Source organism: Zootoca vivipara, chromosome 1, assembly GCF_963506605.1.
Source record: "Zootoca vivipara chromosome 1, rZooViv1.1, whole genome shotgun sequence".
NCBI lineage: Eukaryota > Metazoa > Chordata > Lepidosauria > Squamata > Lacertidae > Zootoca > Zootoca vivipara.
Window position 1 is genome coordinate 126765795 of NC_083276.1, and position 19692 is coordinate 126785486.

At 46.0% G+C, this 19692-nt stretch overlaps 1 protein-coding gene across 2 annotated transcripts in view; it reads left to right on the top strand.

The window, feature by feature from the left end:
- Positions 1-19692, top strand: part of PARD3B (par-3 family cell polarity regulator beta) — a 539269-nt gene that overhangs the window by 164172 nt on the left and 355405 nt on the right. For both annotated transcript variants that reach the window (XM_060281957.1, XM_060281959.1), the window contains exons 8-10: positions 14-360; positions 2653-2792; positions 6497-6625. In XM_060281957.1, the coding sequence (XP_060137940.1) occupies positions 14-360; positions 2653-2792; positions 6497-6625 (616 nt within the window). The remainder of the gene's footprint in view (positions 1-13; positions 361-2652; positions 2793-6496; positions 6626-19692) is intronic.

Below are 19692 nucleotides of genomic sequence, written 5' to 3' on the forward strand. Positions count from 1 at the left end.
TTGTTTTCTCAAGAGCGCAAGATATCTTTCGGCTAGCCATGAAATACCAGACGATCCTCTTGGAAGTGGTTCCTCCACACAGCCGTGAACAATATGAAAAGTCCGCCATCGCACCTTTATATCCGGCAGATAACATGGAGCAAGTCTCAAGGGCAAAGGTTCCGCCTCCCATCTATCCAAAGCCAATGGCGAGGGAAGTGGACTTGTCCGGAACAAACCATCTGGAGTCTGCTGTGCATCCTGCCAAGAGTCCCAGCTTTTCCAGAGTTGGTAGGAAGCCATCATCACCCACCTTATCGCCCCTGATGGGTTTCGGCAGCAAGAGGAATGCAAAAAGGATAAGGATAGATCTCAAGAAAGGTCAGTTAAACCCATAGCTGCCAAGTCTCCCGTATTCCCCGGGAAACCCCTGTTTTTCCAGCTGTCCCCAGCCGAAAAAACGGATTTTTTTTTGTTGTATCCTAGTTTATTCTGGCGCGGCGGCCATTTTGGAACTGGGCGGAGCATGCTCAGAAGCGACTTTTGATGCTGCTTTGCCCAGTTCCAAAATGGCTGCAGCGCGACCTCTGGTGCGGCGGCCATTTTGGAACAGGGCAGAGCAGCATCAAAAGTAGCTTCTGAGCATGCTCCGCCCAGTTCCAAAATGGCGGCAGCGCTACTTCCGGTCTGCTACTTCCGGTCCGGTCCAGTCCCTCATTTCTCAGGCCGGAACTTGGCAGCTATGGTTAAACCTTCCCCTGATGTTTTTTAAAAAGGACTTTCATATCTTGTAGCCACAGTATTTGTGTTCATACTTGATTAAGGTCAGGGCCAGATTTAGGTTTGATGAGGCCCTAAGCCAGGCATCCCCAAACTGCGGCCCTCCAGATGTTTTGGCCTACAACTCCCATGATCTCTAGCTAACAGGACCAGTGGTCAGGGATGATGGGAATTTTAGTCCAAAACATCTGGAGGGCTGAAGTTTGGGGGTGCCTGCCCTAAGCTACTGAAAGTAATGGGGCCCTTTATATGTCCAGCTGTCCTTTGTCAACAACAAATTGTCACTGTTTTTTGTGTTGAATATATGCTATATGGTAATAGGTATCTAAAGCCATTTGCACATGCAGAATGTAGGCACCTTATACCGTGTTTCCCCTTTTTTAAGACACCGTCTTATTGTTTTTTTTACTCAAAAAAACACACGGTGTCTTATTTTCAGGGGATGTCTTGTACCTTAAGGCCTCCTCGGAGGGGCCAGGCAGCTGGCTCGGGGTGCTGCTGGGCGCTCTGTGCGGCGCTGCAGCAGCAGCCGGTTCCAGGCACCAAGGCAGCTGCCTGTTCCGGTGGCGGGGCGGCAGGCAAAAAAGAAAAAAAGAGGCCAGGCTGCTGCAGGGCATTCCGAGCGCTTGGCACTGCGGAGCGCTCCGCTCTGCAGCTGCCTGTTCCGGTGGCGGGGCGGCAGGCAAGAAAGAAAAAAAAGAGGCCAGGCCGCTGCGCTCCGCCCAGGGCTGCAGGGCGTTACGAGTGCTCGGGGCTGCAGAGCGCTCCTCTCCACAGCTGCCGGTTCCGGTGGTGGGGCGGCAGAAAAAAAGGAAAAAAAGAGGTCAGGCTGCTGCAGGGTGTTCCGAGCGCTCGGCGCTGCGGAGCGCTCTGCTCTGCAGCTGCTGGTGGCGGGGCGGCAGGCAAAAAAAATAAAAACAAAGAGGCCAGGCCGCTGCGCTCCGCCCGGCGCTGCAGGGTGTTCCGAGCGCTCGGCGCTGCGGAGCGCTCCGCTCTGCAGCTGCCTGTTCCGGTGGCGGGGCGGCAGGCAAGAAAGAAAAAAAAGAGGCCAGGCCGCTGCGCTCCGCCCAGGGCTGCAGGGCGTTACGAGCGCTCGGGGCTGCAGAGCGCTCCTCTCCACAGCTGCCGGTTCCGGTGGTGGGGCGGCAGGAAAAAAAGGAAAAAAAGAGGTCAGGCTGCTGCAGGGTGTTCCGAGCGTTCGGCGCTGCGGAGCACTCTGCTCTGCAGCTGCTGGTGGCGGGGCGGCAGGCAAAAAAAATAAAAATAAAGAGGCCAGGCCGCTGCGCTCCGCCCGGCGCTGCGGAGCGCTCCGCTCTGCAGCCGTCGGTTCCGGTGGCGGGGCGGCAGGCAAAAAAAAGAGAGGCCAGGCTGCTGGCTCAGGCGCTCCGTGCGCTCGCTGCTGCAGCAGCAGCCAGTTCCAGGCCCCTCTGGCTGCCTGGGTCCCGCTGGCTGGCTGGAGCGCTCGGCGGTCTCGTTCTACACGGCATGGAGGTATGCCTTATTTTCGGGGGGTGCCTTATGTTTCACTGAAACTAAAAAATGCTGCCATGGCTTACTTTTTGACTACGTATTAAAAAAGGGGAAACACGGTATATAGAAATGAGCAAACCAGTGATATTTTAGGGAGCAGGCTAGCAGGCAGGACTCATGACTTACAAAATAGGAGCCTACACAACGCAAAACACTGTTGCTGGATGTAGGTTTTATTTTATTTGTTTTTTATCTGATATTTTGGAAATGTACATCCAGTTTTTTTCTTTACTTTTTTTTGGGGGGCCCCCTCTGTTGGGCTAAGCTATAGCTTGTTTAGCTTATACGTAAATCCAGCACTGAATAAGGTGCTGCAAAAGTAGTGTGAGATTCAATTTTTGTGTGTGTGTGTCTGCACTTTAGGCCCCGAAGGACTTGGCTTCACTGTGGTAACCAGAGACTCTTCAGTTCACGGTCCCGGTCCTATATTTGTGAAAAGCATTTTACCCCGTGGCGCAGCAGTTAAAGATGGCCGCTTGCAGTCAGGAGACAGAATACTGGAGGTTTGGAAAATATTCATTTGCTTCTTTCCACACACAAAAAAGCTATTTTTAGTGGGTTAAATCCAGTGGATCGTTTTTTAAAAAATCAACCGATAGTAATACTTGGAGTAGATCCATTGAAGTAAATGGATGTGATGAGCCTAGGTCCTTTAATTTCAATGGGTAATTTCAATGGGTAAACTCTGCATAGAGTCTTGTGATAATAGGGTAATGTTGACTAACAGAACACTTGATGAAAGGGAACCTTCTCATTCAATCAAACCATACCAGTTGATACATTCTTTTCTAATTCTTAATTTTTTATTTTTTCTGAGGGTCATGGGTTATGATGCACAAGGATTTGCCAGTAGGTTTCCATACAGTTTGGGGTCGGGGTTGGGTTGCTGCTCGAGGAACACAAATGCTATCATAAAGTCTCTCTGGGTGCGTGGAATTAGTTGTGTGGCTACCAATTTCATGAACCTGAATTATGTGCCCGTATTGAGAGTGCTCTTTACTGATTTTATTTCTTCACTTTCAATCTTCCAGACAGTTACTGCATAAAATGTAGGGGACCCCCCCCCCCCAGAAGCCAGTAAAACCTGCTCTCACTCCACATTTTAATATCTTTCTCTACAAAGTGCTTGCAAATTAGAGCGCCAGCCCTAAGACCTTGACCTAAACGTTGTCATTTTCATAGCAGCTGCAAGAAAGATGTCAAGATACTTCAGCAAACAATCCTGTTCAGTCTAAGCCATAGGTAGGCAAACTAAGGCCCGGGGACCGGATCGGGCCCAATTGCCTTCTAAATCTGGCCCGTGGCCGGTCTGGGAATCAGCGTGTTTTTACATGAGTAGAATGCGTGCTCTTATTAAAAATGCATCTCTGGGATATTTGTGGGACATAGGAATTCATTCACACACACACCCAAATAGTCCGGCCCCCCACAAGGTCTGAGGGACAGTGGACCAGCCCCCTGCTGAAAAAGTTTGCTGACCCCAGTCTAAGCTACGCTGGTGAGAGTTTCCAGACAGTTTGCAAAACCCTGTGGCGTTGTTATGTGTTCCCCACAGTTATGTGGTAGGGGAACGGTTCCCTGTTGTACCTTCTAACTTAGGCCAATTTCATTTTGGTCAGAAGACCCCCTTGTGTACATGTGCGTATAAGCAACCAACCAACCAACCAACCAAGACTGCACACATAAGGTACAAGTGTCTCCCCCTCCCCCACTTAGGCACAATCGACTCGCATGTAGCCACGTATACTTATAGTTAAATAATTCAATAATTTGTTTCAAACCTGGAAATGGTGGGAGCAGGGGCGGAGAAAGGGGGCGGTCTGCCCCAGGTGGACAAAATGCCGGGTGGCACTCACCGTGGGGCCAGCAGCATACCCGAGCCACACATCTCTCCTGGGAGTGACGTGGTGGCTTGGGCGCCCGCAGGCTCCACACTGCCCAAACAGTCCGTCGGGCAGCTGAGTGGCAGGAGGCAGGCAGACTCCTCGGAGGCCCCGCAGAGTGTTCTGCCCCAGCTGGCCCCGCCCCGTGGGCAGCTGGCCCCACCCGCAGGCGTAGCCCCAGGCACCCGATTGGCTTGCTCCGCCACTAGCTGGGAAAGAGCTGGAGAGACTCTCCCCAGAGGCTAAAGAGGACATCAGTGAGGGCAGAGGCTTTGTTTACGCTGCTCAGGCTCCCTGCCTAAGAGCCCATGTGTAGATTAATGCAGCCACAGTGTGTTCTCCAACCTCCTGCATGTCCTAAAGCTTCGATATATTTTGGGTACATAATTTTTGGTATGGGTTGAAGAGAGAGCCGTAGAGAGGGCGTCTAAACGGAGCTGAGAGGGTCTCCCACTTCACACAATTCCACTTAAGCGTGCGGGGGCCTGGAATGTAAACCTCGCAAAAGTAGCAGGACGCCTGTACTCAGTTCAGTTCAGTTTTTATTACAGCAAAAGCCAGCAATACAGAATAACATTATTCCAAAAGGAAAGAAAATCAGCAATAACATCACCAGAAATAAAACAATTACACAAAAGGGATTTGCAATGTGTCATTCAATAGAAGGGATTTACGTTCCTTGATAGCTAAAGTGCAGACTTTAGCTACGTCATATGACACTGGGCTTGAGGAATGTTCCAGAAGGAATTTTTGTAAGAGCAACTTGATGTTGCTCCATCATAGCCACCTGAGTTCAGTAGGATGTCTTCCAAGTGTATCACACACACACAAACCAAGTTCTCCCCCCCTTTTTTTTCCTTTTTCTCCCCGCCCATTCTTTTATTTACATTTTATACATTTTTTACATTTTTTACATTCTATTTTATCTTTTTATTTTATTTTGACAAAGTAATAACAATAAATAAATAAGAATAAAAATGTGCACCCCACCCCCAAGACCATTCCAGCTATCCAGCCTCCCAAAATTTCAACACCTCTTGCGATGGTTTGACCCCTTTCTGTGTTAATAGTACAAATTCTACAAACACCCTCCATATCGCCTCAAAATCATTTCTCCTGCATATTCCCCGTCTTACCTTAATGGCACATGCTAATTTATCAACAAACCAAGTTCTGATCCAGTGAAGGCTAAGTGGTGCACTGAATTCTGCAATGCACACACATTTAGGAGGCTGCGGTGATGCAAGGCAAAAGAAAATATTCCCTGCTGTTCTGGACTTGTTGTTGTTTAGTCGTTTATTTATGTACCACTTGACTCTAAAAAACACACAAAAACCCTCAAGGTGGTTTACAAACGATAAAACAGTAAATTCCATGAAAATTTACAACCCTACTTGAAAACATAAATAAGTTAAAATACTGAAACTTTCTAAGCATCTCGGTAGGCTTGTCTAAACAGGAATGTTTTAAACAGGTGCCGGAAAGAATTCAGTGAAGGTGCTTGCTTTCTCTCAATAGGCAGGGAGTTCCAATGTTCCACTGCCACACTAAACAAGCGAGTTCTTACAAATGTGGGTATTATGTGGCACTACCTACTGTAGTGCCAAAGTGCTTGAAAGGGGCACATGTAGGGTAATCTAGGTCTATGATAGAGACTATTCACTAAGTTGTGGTGAATGTTAGCAGCATTTCAGCATTTGCCAGTAATTCAGGTGTCTGTCATTGACATCGCATGCAGATGTAGAAGTTGACAAGCTGGTTAGTTGGGCAGGGTAAGAGCCATTACTGGTGGAGGGTTACCTCTCTGCCCAAAACTCTCCCCACCCCAAATCAGGATGCTAGGAAGAAAAACATTGCCATCACCATCATGTGACTTTCATTTGATATGGGAGCTTGGTAGCAGAGATCTGGTCCTTCTGAGGAAGGTTGTTGTTGTTGTTTGTTGTTTAGTCGTGTTCGACTCATCGTGACCCCATGGACCAGAGCACGCCAGACACTCCTGTCTTGCACTGCCTCCCGCAGTTTGGTCAAACTCATGTTCATAGCTTTGAGAACACTGTCCAACGATCCCATCCTCTGTCGCCCCTTCTCCTAGTGCCCTCCATCTTTCCCAACATCAGGGTCTTTTCCAGGGAGTCTTCTCTTCTCATGAGGTGGCCAAAGTATTGGAGCCTCAGCTTCAGGATCTGTCCTTCCAGTGAGCACTCACTGGGCTAGATCCATTTATTCAGCAGCCAGTGAGGGTGTAATGCTTGGGATAAAGTTTTAGTAGGATATATTTCAAAACCTTCTCTCCCCCACCTGTGTTTGTCTGCATCTTTTAGGTGAACGGTAGAGACATCACTGGCAGAACCCAGGAGGAGCTTGTCGGTATGCTGAGGAGCACAAAGCAAGGAGAGATCGTCTCCCTCACCATTGCTCGCCAGGAGGAAAGTTTTCTGCCCAGAGAACTGGTAATAGTCTTTGCATAGCAGAGTACACAGGAGAAATATTTCGGTTAATCAGGTGGCCGACATGGGAAATCTTAATTTGAGAAGCCAGTGTTTCTTATGACATCAGCAACTTGAAGTCACAAGGCCCATAACAGTTAGATTTTAACTTTCTGCATTTTGTCTTTATACTAGAAAAGGTATAATCAGCACAACCAAGAAGATACATGCATGAAGCAATCTATATCTAAAATCCGAGGGTGAAATCTAGTGGGTGATTGATTGGGGGGGAGCAATCCAAAGCAGATTTTGTGTATGCGGGGGGGGGGGGGGGGGAGTGGAAACCATTACACAAGTGGATTTTCATTGTGCAGGTGGGCGGATATCATTAGCTATCTCCCAGAGAATGACTAAAACTATATTATCCTTCATAAAGAAAGAAGAAATTAATCTGAAGCACAATTTCAAAGCTGGACATTTATGCCTTGTGAAATTACCATTCTAATGATGATGGTTCATAGCGAGTTTCTCTGTCGTCCGTGGTGATGACAAAATACACGGCGATATAAATCTCCTCAATTAGATGAGTCCAGACAATTTATTACATTTATCTGACCCTTCCTTCAAGGACAACACAGTGCAAACCCTGCAAAGTTAGGTTGGCATCTTTCTTAGTGACAGCTCTGAGTTCAGACAGCAGACGTTGTAGTTGGCAAGAGATTTGAAGCTGGGTTTCCCCTGTCCTAATGCTACATTCTGGCCACTGCAACATACTGGGTATTATTCAACAAAGGTTTGCTCAGAGTAAACCCATTGGAATTAATGGCCTTAACTTAGAGGCTTAGCCACACCTCCATTTGTCCCATCCCTTTCCTCTGGGGAAACCCAGAGGGAGATGGGGTGTATGTGAGAGATAATGATCTTTTGTTCTATTGGAAAGTGTTTGAGGGGGTTTATGTCAGTCTCGTAGGTAGGTCCTTTATATATATAAATATATATGCATTGTGAGAGATTGGAGGGTCCAGAGCTCGGCTGGTTATTTTTGGTTAGTTGCAGTATGGTTAGTTTGATTGTTTGTGGGGGAGGGGGTGTTGTTGGGTCATATTAGCCATATTGATTTTTATGCTGTTGGGGGGATAGGTCATTGTCTTGTGCTGTATATGTTTTGTTATTTTGCAGGACGGATGTCTAAAAGGGGTAAATTTTGGAGCATTCCCAGCATATGTGGAGGTATGTGCCTGTAGAGGTACAGCCTCTTCAGCATTTAGGTGAGGTTCCTGGGGGTTTCAGCACCAGCTTTCAAGGTGTTAGGTACCATATATAAATAAGTTTCAAAGTGAGTTCCCTTGTTTTGGCTGAGATTGATTTAAAGGGTGGTTTAGGCCACAGTTCAGACCAGGCTTCCTCAACCTCGGCCCTCCAGATGTTTTTGGCCTACAACTCCCATGATCCCTAGCTAGCAGGACCAGTGGTCAGGGATGATGGGAATTGTAGTCTCAGAACATCTGGAGGACCAAGGTTGAGACAGCCTGGTTTAGACCATTGGGTAGGGTTTGTTTCGTAATCTATGTCATGCTCCCATTGGTCATTGTGGTGAGGAGGTTTGTAGGATCTTGGAGTAGCCTCTAGATATTTTTAAATGATTTTTTAAAGTGTCTTAAATATTTAATAGTTTCCTATTCACCAATTTGGCAACGATATATTGCTGAATGGTAGTACAAAATTAGAGGATTGTTTAATTTGAACATATCTTCTTTCTACCAAACAAATGCATAAAGAGGGGTTTTCAATATGTAGAAGGTAATTTTCTAGAATATATATCTTCTGTCACAGAAACAAATGTAACCTCTTTGGTCCCCTCCCTGTTATCTTGATGGATGTGTCTACTTTGTTATTTTTTAACTCAAAATCCAGTAGGATAAAGGAAGGACAGAACTTCCTGCCTTTGTCTAATTTTCTCCTCTTGGAAGAAAAGAAAAAGTGCCTTTGTTTTCTGGCTCCAATAACTTACTTTTCATTTCAGCAAGAACTTTATTTTAACTCGGTGTTACACCTTCTAGCCTCACGTAATGCAGAAATGACCACCCTGAGTCTGTGTTTCCCCACATTTCCCCCTTTTGTTTACTTTTAGCACTCTTATCGTTGTTGGCTGTCTGTTTTGGCAATGAGAACCCACCGCTGGCTGGTTGGCTAGTCAGTTGGTTGGTCGGCATACAGGAAAGCCCTAGCGTAGGTCGAATTGTTGAGAAGTGACCCCCTTATCTTTTCACAGCTTCTGCCGCTGCTTCCTGAACACTTGTGTCTAGATAAGGCTATAGGCATTAAGTGTGCCAAGCTGTGTGGGTTTTGGTAGCGAAGCTGTCGTTTGTCGTTTGCTTGCTCGAATACTATTGCAGGGCTTTTAGCATCATTTATAATGTCCCATATTGTTAATTTTCCCATTCAACAGCTTCCCTTGAGAGAGGGAAGGATGTGCAGGTGGGTAGGCCTCATAGCAAGTGCCATACAGTGGTACCTCTACTTACAAATAACTCTACTGACGAATGTTTCTACTTACAAACGGAGTTCCGTCCGCCATATTGGATGCGGTTTAGATAGGATTTTTTCTACTTACGAATTAGATTGGGTTGCTTCGACTTATGAATTTTTTCTCCCAATGCATTCCAATGGGATTTGACTTACAATTTTTTTCGACTTACAAATGTGCGTTAGGAACGCATTAAATTCGTAAGTAGAGGTACCACTGTATATTAATTTTAATGCCTACTGTTTCGGTAGGTCTCTCCACAACTACATAACACCATGTGTTCAGTAGTCGACTGGCTGAAATAATAGCTTGCTTGATTTTGAGAGTGTGTTTAGACAGACAAGGAGTCTTTCTAAAGCTTCTCCCCTCTAAAAAAAACCCACAAAATGTTGCCAATGCCTACTCTTGGTTTTCTTCCTTAAATATTGCATTATTATTTCCTTTGGCTATCCCGGGACTAATATAAACCTTTACAAAAGAAGCAAATGACAAGTCTTGGTTTACAGGAGGTTGTGGGGGTGGAAGGGGGATGTCACTTGTGGATTCTGTTGAATAGCTTTCTGTCTCCTGGAGTACAATTTCATCTGGTGTATAGTTATGGTGGACAGAGGCGGAGCAAGCCGATTGGGCGCCTGTGGCGGTGCTCGTGCCCTGCTCCCAGGGGCGCATCCAGCCACCCACAGGGCAGGATGAGCTGGGGCAGGACGCTCTGCGGGGTCTCCGAGGAGTCTGCCTGCTTCCTCCCACTCAGCCACCCTACAGCTGAGGGTGAGGCGGCAGGTGGACCGTTGGGACAGCGCGGAGCCTGCGGGCGCCATGCCACCGCGTCACTCCCAGGAGAGACACTTGGCTCGGGCACGGTTCAGGCCCCGCAGTGAGTGCCGCCCAGCATTTGGTCACCCCCTTGAGTGCTGACACCTGGGACGGGCGACCCCCACCATCCCTAGGGTTGCCAGCCTCAAGAGTGGACAGGACTTCTGTGCCTTTAATTGCCCTGCTCTCTTTTGAGTCTGGAAACCTTAAAGAGAAACCAGCAGACACTTTGCTTGGAAATTAAACAAAGGGCCTGCTGGTTTCTCTTTAAGGTTTCCAGACTCAAAAGAGAACAGGGCAATTAAAGGCACAGAAAGTCCTGTCCACTATTGAGTCTGGCAACCCTAAACCGTCCCCCTTCCTCCACCCCTGATGGTGGACGCAAATGATCTAGAAAGCAAAGGCAGGATGACTTCCCTGCTGTGGCCCACCAGGCAGCAGCAGGTATGCCTGCCCCCACTTGATCTGCACAGGTAAGAAGGTGAGGATGTTCTGTTAAGCACAGCACACCAAGATCTGCGTAGGAGCGACTGTGCAATTTTTCCCCAATACAGCCTCTTGTAGTCATGGTTGAGTCCTAGAATTTCATGTGTAGCATGCAATGGGAAAACAAGGGTGGGCAAAAACTCCCTTGGCCCCAATTTAGGGGAAACCAGCAGTTTGGGCCCCTTGGGCAGAGGCTGCTCTTATTACACTGCATTCATATGGCTGCAAGAAGATCAAACCTATCCATTCTGAAGGAAATCAGCCCTGAGGGCTCACTGGAAGGACAGATTGTGAAGCTGAGGCTCCAATACTTTGGCCACCTCATGAGAAGAGAAGACTCCCTGGGAAAGACCCTGATGTTGGGAAAGATTGAGGGCACTAGGAGAAGGGGACGACAGAGGACGAGATGGTTGGACAGTGTTCTCGAAGCTACGAACATGAGTTTGACCAAACTGCAGGAGGCAGTGGAAGACAGGAGTGCGTGGCGTGCTCTTGTCCATGGGGTCACAAAGAGTCGGACACGACTAAACGACTAAACAACATATGGCTGCAGCACGGCCATCCCTACTTTTTGTAGATAATGTAGCTCCAGAGAATGTGTTGCAGGAACCACAAAAAGAAAACAACAACCACCAGCCCAGAGTTCCCTTCTTGTGTCAGCCTTTTTTTAAAAAAAGAGTACTATATGAAATATTGCAATCGCAAGGTCATAATTTGCAATTTTCCTGGGCATCTGCCAAACACCTGTAGCAATTCATCTCCCGCTGACCCTGAAACAATTTGGGTGACCCACAGTTCTTAAGTATGTGTGCATAAGTCTGACACCAATGCTAGTCTCGGACGGGGGTTTCCTGAAAGCAGCCTAAATTCGCCATATGGTTTTATGACTCTTCTTGCTCCTGGCAAGGTATAGGATATAATGGCTGTTGATTGGATTACAGGATATTGGGGCTTAGTTAAGTGCAGCTCTGTAAACTAACATCAAAGAGCTGTTTAATTAACGTTGTTTTTGCATTGCAAGCGAAGTGAAACCCAGCCTGCTCTTCGAGGGATTGTCATTGCTTCAGAAGGGAATAAGAGAATCTTAAGAAGATTCTTTTGTGAAGCAGATCAGCAAAGTATAGTTGGGACCAACACAGTCTGTCCTCTTTATTATCCAGTTAGCCAAATGTTACTAGTAATTCATGCCAGCTGTTGACAGTGTAGCAGCTGGGGTAAGGAGCTGGTTGCAAAACACAGGGGGATTATCTTGATTTGCTTAATTACCAGACTCTCCAGGCTGCCTTGTGATTAGTATATTTTATAAGATACATTTGGGTTTTAAGCTATGTAGTAAATACTCTGCTGACTTCTCTGAAGACTGTTTAAAGATTAGGAGCGGGGTGGGGTGGGGGGAACTGTCTGATAGTGATCTGGTTTGTATTTTCTGACTGCCTTAAAAGTAAACAGAATTCGCGGAGTCGTGCTACTGTTCCACCTGATTCCGAAAACATTAAAAGGTTTGGTCGTGCCTGTTGCCACCTCTTCTCATCCGCCATTCCCCAAAAGGATTGATCACGAGCCCACACTTTTCTAAACTAACTTAAGGATCATTTTTCTTCATGCTGGCAAAGTAAGCAAGCCACTTTAATTGGAAGCAGTTGCTGTTTAACCCGTGCTGCGCTGCAGCTGTGCAGGCTCCCTGTGCGAAATAACTATGAAAGATGTTTTTTGTTATTTTAATGAGAGTCCAGAGACCTGGACAGAAAGGCAGAAGACTGGTCCTTAGCCAAACATGACAAATAATAAAAAAGTTTAAAAAGATAGATTTGCCCCTTGTTAGGAAATGACAGTATATATACCTATACTTTTACGCTCGCTCTCTTACACACGTGTTTGCTTACAGTGGAACCTCAAAAAACAGTTCCAAGTGCACAAAATAAAAAATAAAGCATTGGATAAATAACTCACCTACCCAATAAAACAAATGTTTACCTAAATAAAAAGGGATTTGCCAAGCAAATAAATACCCTAAAAGGCAGAGGGAAGGAGTGCAACTGTGTGCACTTGTGGACTAAAGGTCTCACAATTTGGGTACAGCCATAAAGGAAGTTATTTGTCTAAACCCATAAGCTGAGCCTCTACCATAGACTGAACATGGAGAAGGGTCTGCCTGCTGCTTCTTATGATGTAGGCAAGCAGACCTGGAAGGAGGCTGTTCTAAGGTATCCTGGGCCTAGAACATTTGAGGCTTTAAAGGTCATCACCAACACTTTGAATTTTGCCTGGAAACAAGCTGGAAACCAATGAAGTCCTTGCAGCAGCGGTGTCATGTGATTCCGTAAGCGAGCACTAACCAGCATTTTCCCTGCTGCATTCTGGACCAACTACAGCTTCTCAAGAAGGTGGCTTCTGTAGGGCTCACTGCCCTGGCCAGGCCTAACCTCATCAGGTATTGGCATTGCCCATGCACTGACCATACCTGCCAAGTTGCTGTCAGAGAAATAAGGGACCGGGCCGGAAATAGCAGACTGGAAGTAGCGCTGCCGCCATTTTGGAACTGGGCGGAGCATGCTCAGAAGTGACTTTTGATGCTGCTTTTGATGCTCAGAAGTGACTTTTGAGTCTGAAAGCACTCCCCAGCTGCGAAAACTGATTCTTCAAAAGGAGTGCTACTCCATCTGCTGCAGGGCAAAGAGTTTCGTATCCCAAACTCTTATCTGTCTCATTGCCAGAGGAATCTCTTCCTTCACTGGATTTAAATTTCAGTTTATTAGCCCTCATCCAGCCCATTAGCTAGCTCCGGACACCACTTCACAACATCATCAGCTTCCCTGGCTGGGGATAAAAAGATTATATAGTTGTAATTTTATCTGTAGAAAGTTCCTGCAGTGCCGTAACACAATCAGGTTGTTGCAGATTTTAACAAAAGAAGGATGCATATAGCATGTTTTATTCAGGTGTTCTATATGTTTATGTGTATAGATAACGTTATGTGTTGTCCTCTCAATTTTTATGCTATTAGAGATCTCAACTCCTGGGCAAGTGTACATCTGCAGAAAGTCCAGGGAAGCCGACAGCTGGAATGCACATGTTTCCTTGTAAATCAGATGCTTCTAAACATGTGCTCACTTTAAAACATGCTGGTTTTATATAAAGTAAACAGCTCGCAGTTATGTAAATACCGGGAGTCCTTGACACAGGGAGCAACTCAACTGCTTGATGTAGCTTGAAAGGCTGGCCAGACACAGCCCAATTTAATTAAGCTGAAACACTTTAGCTTAAGCTGATTGTCCAACCCAGTGCATGGTGTTATCCTTCAATGTTGGAGGCCCCAGTTAAGGCCTCTTGTTCAGCTGCAAAGCTGCCGGTTGGGTGGCCTTCTGTCAAGCAAGCATCTCTCGATGCATCCTGTCTTTTTTTTTGTTTGCTGCTAAGGTAAAATGAGCTCGAAGAGAGGGTGTAACCTGTAGCTTGAGACAAGATATTACGATGCTTGTTTTCAAGCCTGCATTAAATCACAGGCATATAAATATGTGGGAAAGAGTGCTGCCATTTGGTAGCTCAATTATTTCTGAGCTGAACATCAACATTGACTTGACGTAGTAAGATTTCATTGTCACATGTCAGCGCAACATTTTGTGGGTATCGCCCCGACGGTGAGTTTGTGGCTGGTTGGTGGCGTTTGGAGTTTCGCTGTTTTTCAAAAGAAGTCTTACTGGGGAAATTAATAAAGAATAAATACAAACTGCGAAACATCTCATTTTCAAGTATTTCTGCCGGCTAATGGTTATGGGGCACCGAGATATTGCTCTTTAATCTCGCATGATTCTTTCCTGAAAAGGACACTGTGGAGAATGTAAATTCATAAGCCTTTGAAAATGATCCCTTCTAAGTCCATTGCCTCTTGCTCTCAGATCTGAACGGCACTCTGGGGAATATGTTCCTCTTATCAGTACTGAGCAGCCAGGCAAAGGGGGCAGCCAGCACACACTGGAGAGGCCCCGATGGTGTATGCTGGTCAAGGACATCTGACAATTAGTGAAAGGTCTCTTGCTATGTTAAATAAATGCTGCTTCCTTCCTGGCTTCAGTGAGAGCTAAAGTTTTTTTGTGCTGGGTTTTTTTTTTTTTTTGGTAAGGTTCTTTTTTGGCCACGGAACAATAGGAAAAGCCAAGACAGCCTTTCTGCCAAGGGAGATGCACATTAGATTATCATAAATCCACAGATAGAAAGTGCAGTGGTCAATGAGTGTCGGCATTCTTAGATTAAATAACAGGGCTTAATTGAAAAGGAGCCTCAGGAGAGAGAGACGATTGAGACAAGACGGAGCATATATTAACATCGGCCGGACAAAGAAGAATTTATGGGATGAGGAACAATCTTAGTTTTGTTTGTTTCTTTGTTTAATAAAGGAGATCTTAATTTAGGCAGTAGGAAAGGCCAAAAGCACATTTTACTGGTATTAAAAGTAAAGGGACCCCTGACCATTAGGTCCAGTCGTGACCGACTCTGGGGTTGCGCGCTCATCTCGCATTATTGGCCGAGGGAGCCGGCGTACAGCTTCCAGGTCATGTGGCCAGCATGACAAAGCCGCTTCTGGCAAACCAGAGCAGCACATGGAAACGCCGTTTACCTTCCCGCTGTAGTGGTTCCTATTTATCTACTTGCATTTTTTACATGCTTTCGAACTGCTAGGTTGGCAGGAGCTGGGACCAAGGAATGGGAGCTCACCCCGTCACAGGGATTCGAACCGCCAACCTTCTGATCAGCAAGCCCTAGGCTCAGTGGTTTAACCCACAGCGCCACCTGGGTCCCTTTACTGGTATTAGACATGCATAAAGCACTTCTACTTTTGAGCATGTGAACAGTTTTATCTCATTCCCCCCTATATGTTTGTGTGTGTGGGTTTAGGATTGTAGTTTCAGTACAATTTGGCAGTGTTCGGAGCATTTTATTGTCACTGCATTACAAATCTGTGTTAAAATAAGTATGGGTATATTCTGTGTTGGTACACCATGCTATAGATGCCTAACAAGAGGGAAAAACTGAGGATGAATAAAAGGAACTGATGATCCAAAGAACATTTTGTTTTCAACTATTAAGAATTAGTTAAAAGAGGAGGGAGGCAGATAGGGAGGGGAAGAGGGATTGGATTGAGAGAGGAGGAAAGGGAAGGATGGAATGGAGTGATCTAGTTACAGGTAGGTAGCCGTGTTTGTCTGCCATAGTAAAAAAAAAAATGAAAAAAAATCCTTCCAGTAGCACCTTAGAGACCAACTAAGTTTGTCATTGGTATGAGCTTTCGTGTGCATGCACTCTTCTTCAGATAAACTTATTGGTCTCTAAGGTGCTACTCGAAGGATTTATTATTATTATTATTATTATTATTATTATTAGGAATGATCTAGTTACTCAAATTATTTTTCCTCGAGTCTAGCACTGGTAATAAAGTCCTCTTCGTTGAACCCATCTAGCACTCAAATGAACAAATGTTAGTAACATTGAGAGCCACGTAGTCAGTTTGGGACAATCTTTGTGAAAATTTCAAGACCTTTGTAACCCAAATCAAACAAGAATGTAAAAGAAATGACAAGAAAATCCTGGTTAGACGAAGCATTGTTCTTTAACTGTACCTTCTTCAGAGACAAATGGAGACGAAAGAACCCAGTAGAGTAACTTTGTTATGAACAGCCAGTGACTGTAAAGGAATGTGCGAGCATTCATAGGAGGGCAGAAAACTGTTTTATATGTAGTGAGGCTATTGGTCCATCTAGCTCAGTGTTGTCTACTCTGAATGGCAACAGCTCTCTGAGGTTTCAGGCAGGAGTCTCTCCTAACCCTGCCTTGAAGAGGCTGGGGGTTGAACTTGGAACCTTCTGCTTCCAAGGCAGAGCCCCTTCCTCTGAGCTATGGCCTTTCCCTTGCAAGATGCTCGGAGCCAAGGTTTGGATGGCGATTAATCATATTGCTGTTCAAAAGATGACAGGTTACAGGGAGGAATATGCTGGGACATAATGGAAAAAAGAAGGGCCTCTCATTGGGAATACAAAGACAGCAGTAGTATTTCTCTAAAGCAACCAGGACGTGGGTGACACTGTGGTCTAAACTACTGAACCTCTTGGGCTTGCCGAACAGAAGATCAGCAGTTCGAATCCCTGCGATTGGGTGAGCTCCCGTTGCTCTGTCCTAGCTTCTGCCAACCTAGTAGCTCAAAAGCAGACCAGTGCAAGTAGATAAACAGGTACCGCTGCGGCGAGAAGGTAAACGGCGTTCCCATGCGCTCTGGCTTCCGTCACAGTGTCTCGTTGCGCCAGAAGTGGTTTAGTCCTGCTGGGCGCATGACCTTGAAAGCTGTCTGTGGACAAACGCCAGCTCCCTCGGCCTGAAAGCGAGATGAGCGGTGCAACCCCATAGTCGCCTTTGACTGGACTTAACCGTCCAGGGGTCCTTTACCTTTACCTTCTCTGAAGCACTAGTAAGAGGGGGGGAGGAATTGTAGCTCAGTAGTAGTAGTAGCTGGCTTATTAGTTTTTTGTTTTCCACTATCCTCCAGTTTTTAAAACTTGCAATGCTTTTGAATGTGTTTATTTTCTTTTAAATCTCTTTAATAATATGAATGAATCAAAGCAGCATTGTCATCCAGTGTTCTTAAATTCTTTTACTGTTTGGGTAAATTATTGACACTTTGAGGGATTGCTGCCAAAGGAAGAACGTGGAAAAAAAATGTGTTGGCACTTTGTTTTACTGACATGTGTCAAATCTAGCTCTATTTTAAGGGTATGGATTCAGCCACGCATTCACGTCCAGTCCAGTTACTAGGGTTGATATATCCCAAGAATTTTCAGTCTGTGAGATGTAGGAGAAGAGCATTTGACTGCAGCAAGTGTTTAAATTTAGTAAAATCACTATTTTTAGTTGTTTAGGATTCTAGAGTTGCCAAGTAATGCCAGCTGTCATAAAACTGATTGAGAATATATGCATCCTTGAAAACAGATATTGGAGACGTGCTTGCAAATCTTCCTGCCTTGAGACATTTCTTAATGAGATGTCTGGTTAGTGAAGACCCCCGTAATTGAATTGCTACATGTGGGCTATCAGCGGACATTCATGGTGTTTCCAAGCATACCTGATTACCGCATTTTTCTGTGTATAAAATGCCCCCATGTATAAGACGACCACTATTTTTTAAAACCCCAAATTAATAAATTAAGTTGTATAGATTTTGGGGGGGTGGGGGTGGGGGAGGTCACTTCCGCCAATCGCTCACTCGCCTGCAAACCCATTGCTGATCGCTTTCCACAGCCACTGCTGATCGCACACCTCGCTGCAACCGCCAATTGTCTGCCCATTCACCGCCACAAACAGCCCACCTGCCCATCTCGCCACAGCCGCCAATTGCCTTGCCCATCTTGCCGCAACCGCCAACCGCCTGCCCAATTGCTGCAGCTGCAGCCAATCGCCAGCAGGGCTTGCCACAGCCACCAATCACCTGCCCAGTCACCTCTGCCAATCTCCTGCTTGCTGCTGCCATTAATCGCACGTCCCCCCTCCTCTGCATTCACTCTCCATGTATAAGACGACACCCAATTTTTGCCTATTTTTTAAAATATATATAGCAGAAACCATCATCTTGTACACAGAAAAAATACGGTCGATTGCATTGCTGCTTTTTAAATGAGAGAAACGTACTTTCCTCTGCATATGGCACTTTAGTTCCCCTGTATCGTGCCATGGTATGTGTTAAACTAGTGTTTTCCTTTGTCAACTTGGTTTTTTTCTTCTTTCTTCCATTGTGACGTAGTTAGCTAGCTAGCTACAAGCTGCCATCCCCAAATGCAGAGGTAGGCTTCTGAAACGGAGCTGGAAGGAAATAAAATGCGGTAAATGGAGAAAGAAGAGTACTGGGACAATAAGGGCTGGACTGGGGGAGAACAGCTGGGGTGGGAAATGGAATCCTGAAGGCAGGACCTGCTTCTCGAGTGCTGTATTTGTACCAGTAACTAATGTGGGATTTACTGTAGTAAGTACTCCTGCATTGTGTGCAATTCAAGCATGCCCTGCAGTGATCTCCTCCCAGGAGTATGTTAAAATATCACTTGATATTCTTGCAAAAGCTTAAAATTAAAAGCTAGATTCGTGTTTGAAAGCACACTGCAGTAATTTAGCAAATAGATAGCACCTGGGCTAGTGGCAGGGAACTATCTGGGTCGGGGATCTTCTTTCTGTAATAATAATAATAATAATAATAATAATAATAATAATAATAATAATAATTTATTATTTATACCCCGCCCATCTGGCTGGGTTTCCCCAGCTACTCTGGGCGGCTTCCAACAGACATTAAAATAAAACAATCTATTAAACATTTAACGTTTCCCTAAACAGGGCTGCCTTCAGATGTCTCCTAAAAGTCTGTTAGTTGTTTATCTCTTTGGCATCTGATGGGAGGGCGTTCCACAGGGTGGGTGCCACTACCGAGAAGGCCCTCTGCCTGGTTCCCTGTAGCTTGGCTTCTCGTAGCGAGGGAACCGCCAGAAGGCCCTCGGCGCTGGACCTCAGTGTCTGGGCTGAATGACACTGCTGTAGCCTCACTGCTATGCAGGGAGAACAAGCAAGTTGCAAGAGAGAGAAGTAGGTGATCATGCAGATGACATAGGACCACCTCTGCCCTGCTCACAGAAACCAGGGTAGTTGTGGGAATCTTGCCTTTTCAGCTAGTGGGTGGAGTTGGCAAGCTTTCCTCTACCAGCATCCGAGACAGGGCTTTCTGATTGAGTGCCCTGGCTTCTTTGGAGCTAGTGGAGCAATGCATTACACTGCTGTTTAACACAAGCATGTCTATGCCATCCGTTCCCGGGTATTATGACTAACGGGCCATGAAGGATAAGGCTATCAGAGGGGGTGGGGTATAAATGATACAAACATGATTTTCAACATTGCCACAATGGCTGTGTTCTACCTCCTCACACTGGGAGGGCGCTGTGGCCACTGTGAGAACAGGACGCCGGACTAGATGGGTCCTTAATGCGCAGGGCTCTTATTGTGTGTGTGTTTTTAAACCATCGGAGCTTGGGAGGGGGTGAAGACGAGGGATGATGAAGGCTTCCCATTGAGTAGTACAGGAGAACATAAGAAGAGCTTGCTGGATCAGGGCAATGGCCCATGTCTTCCAGCATGCTGTTCTCACCGTGGCCAACCAGATGTCTGTGGGAATTTGAGCACAAGAGCCCTCTCCCCTCCTATGGTTCCCAGCAACTGCCTTCTACTGGGGAGGCCGATCGTT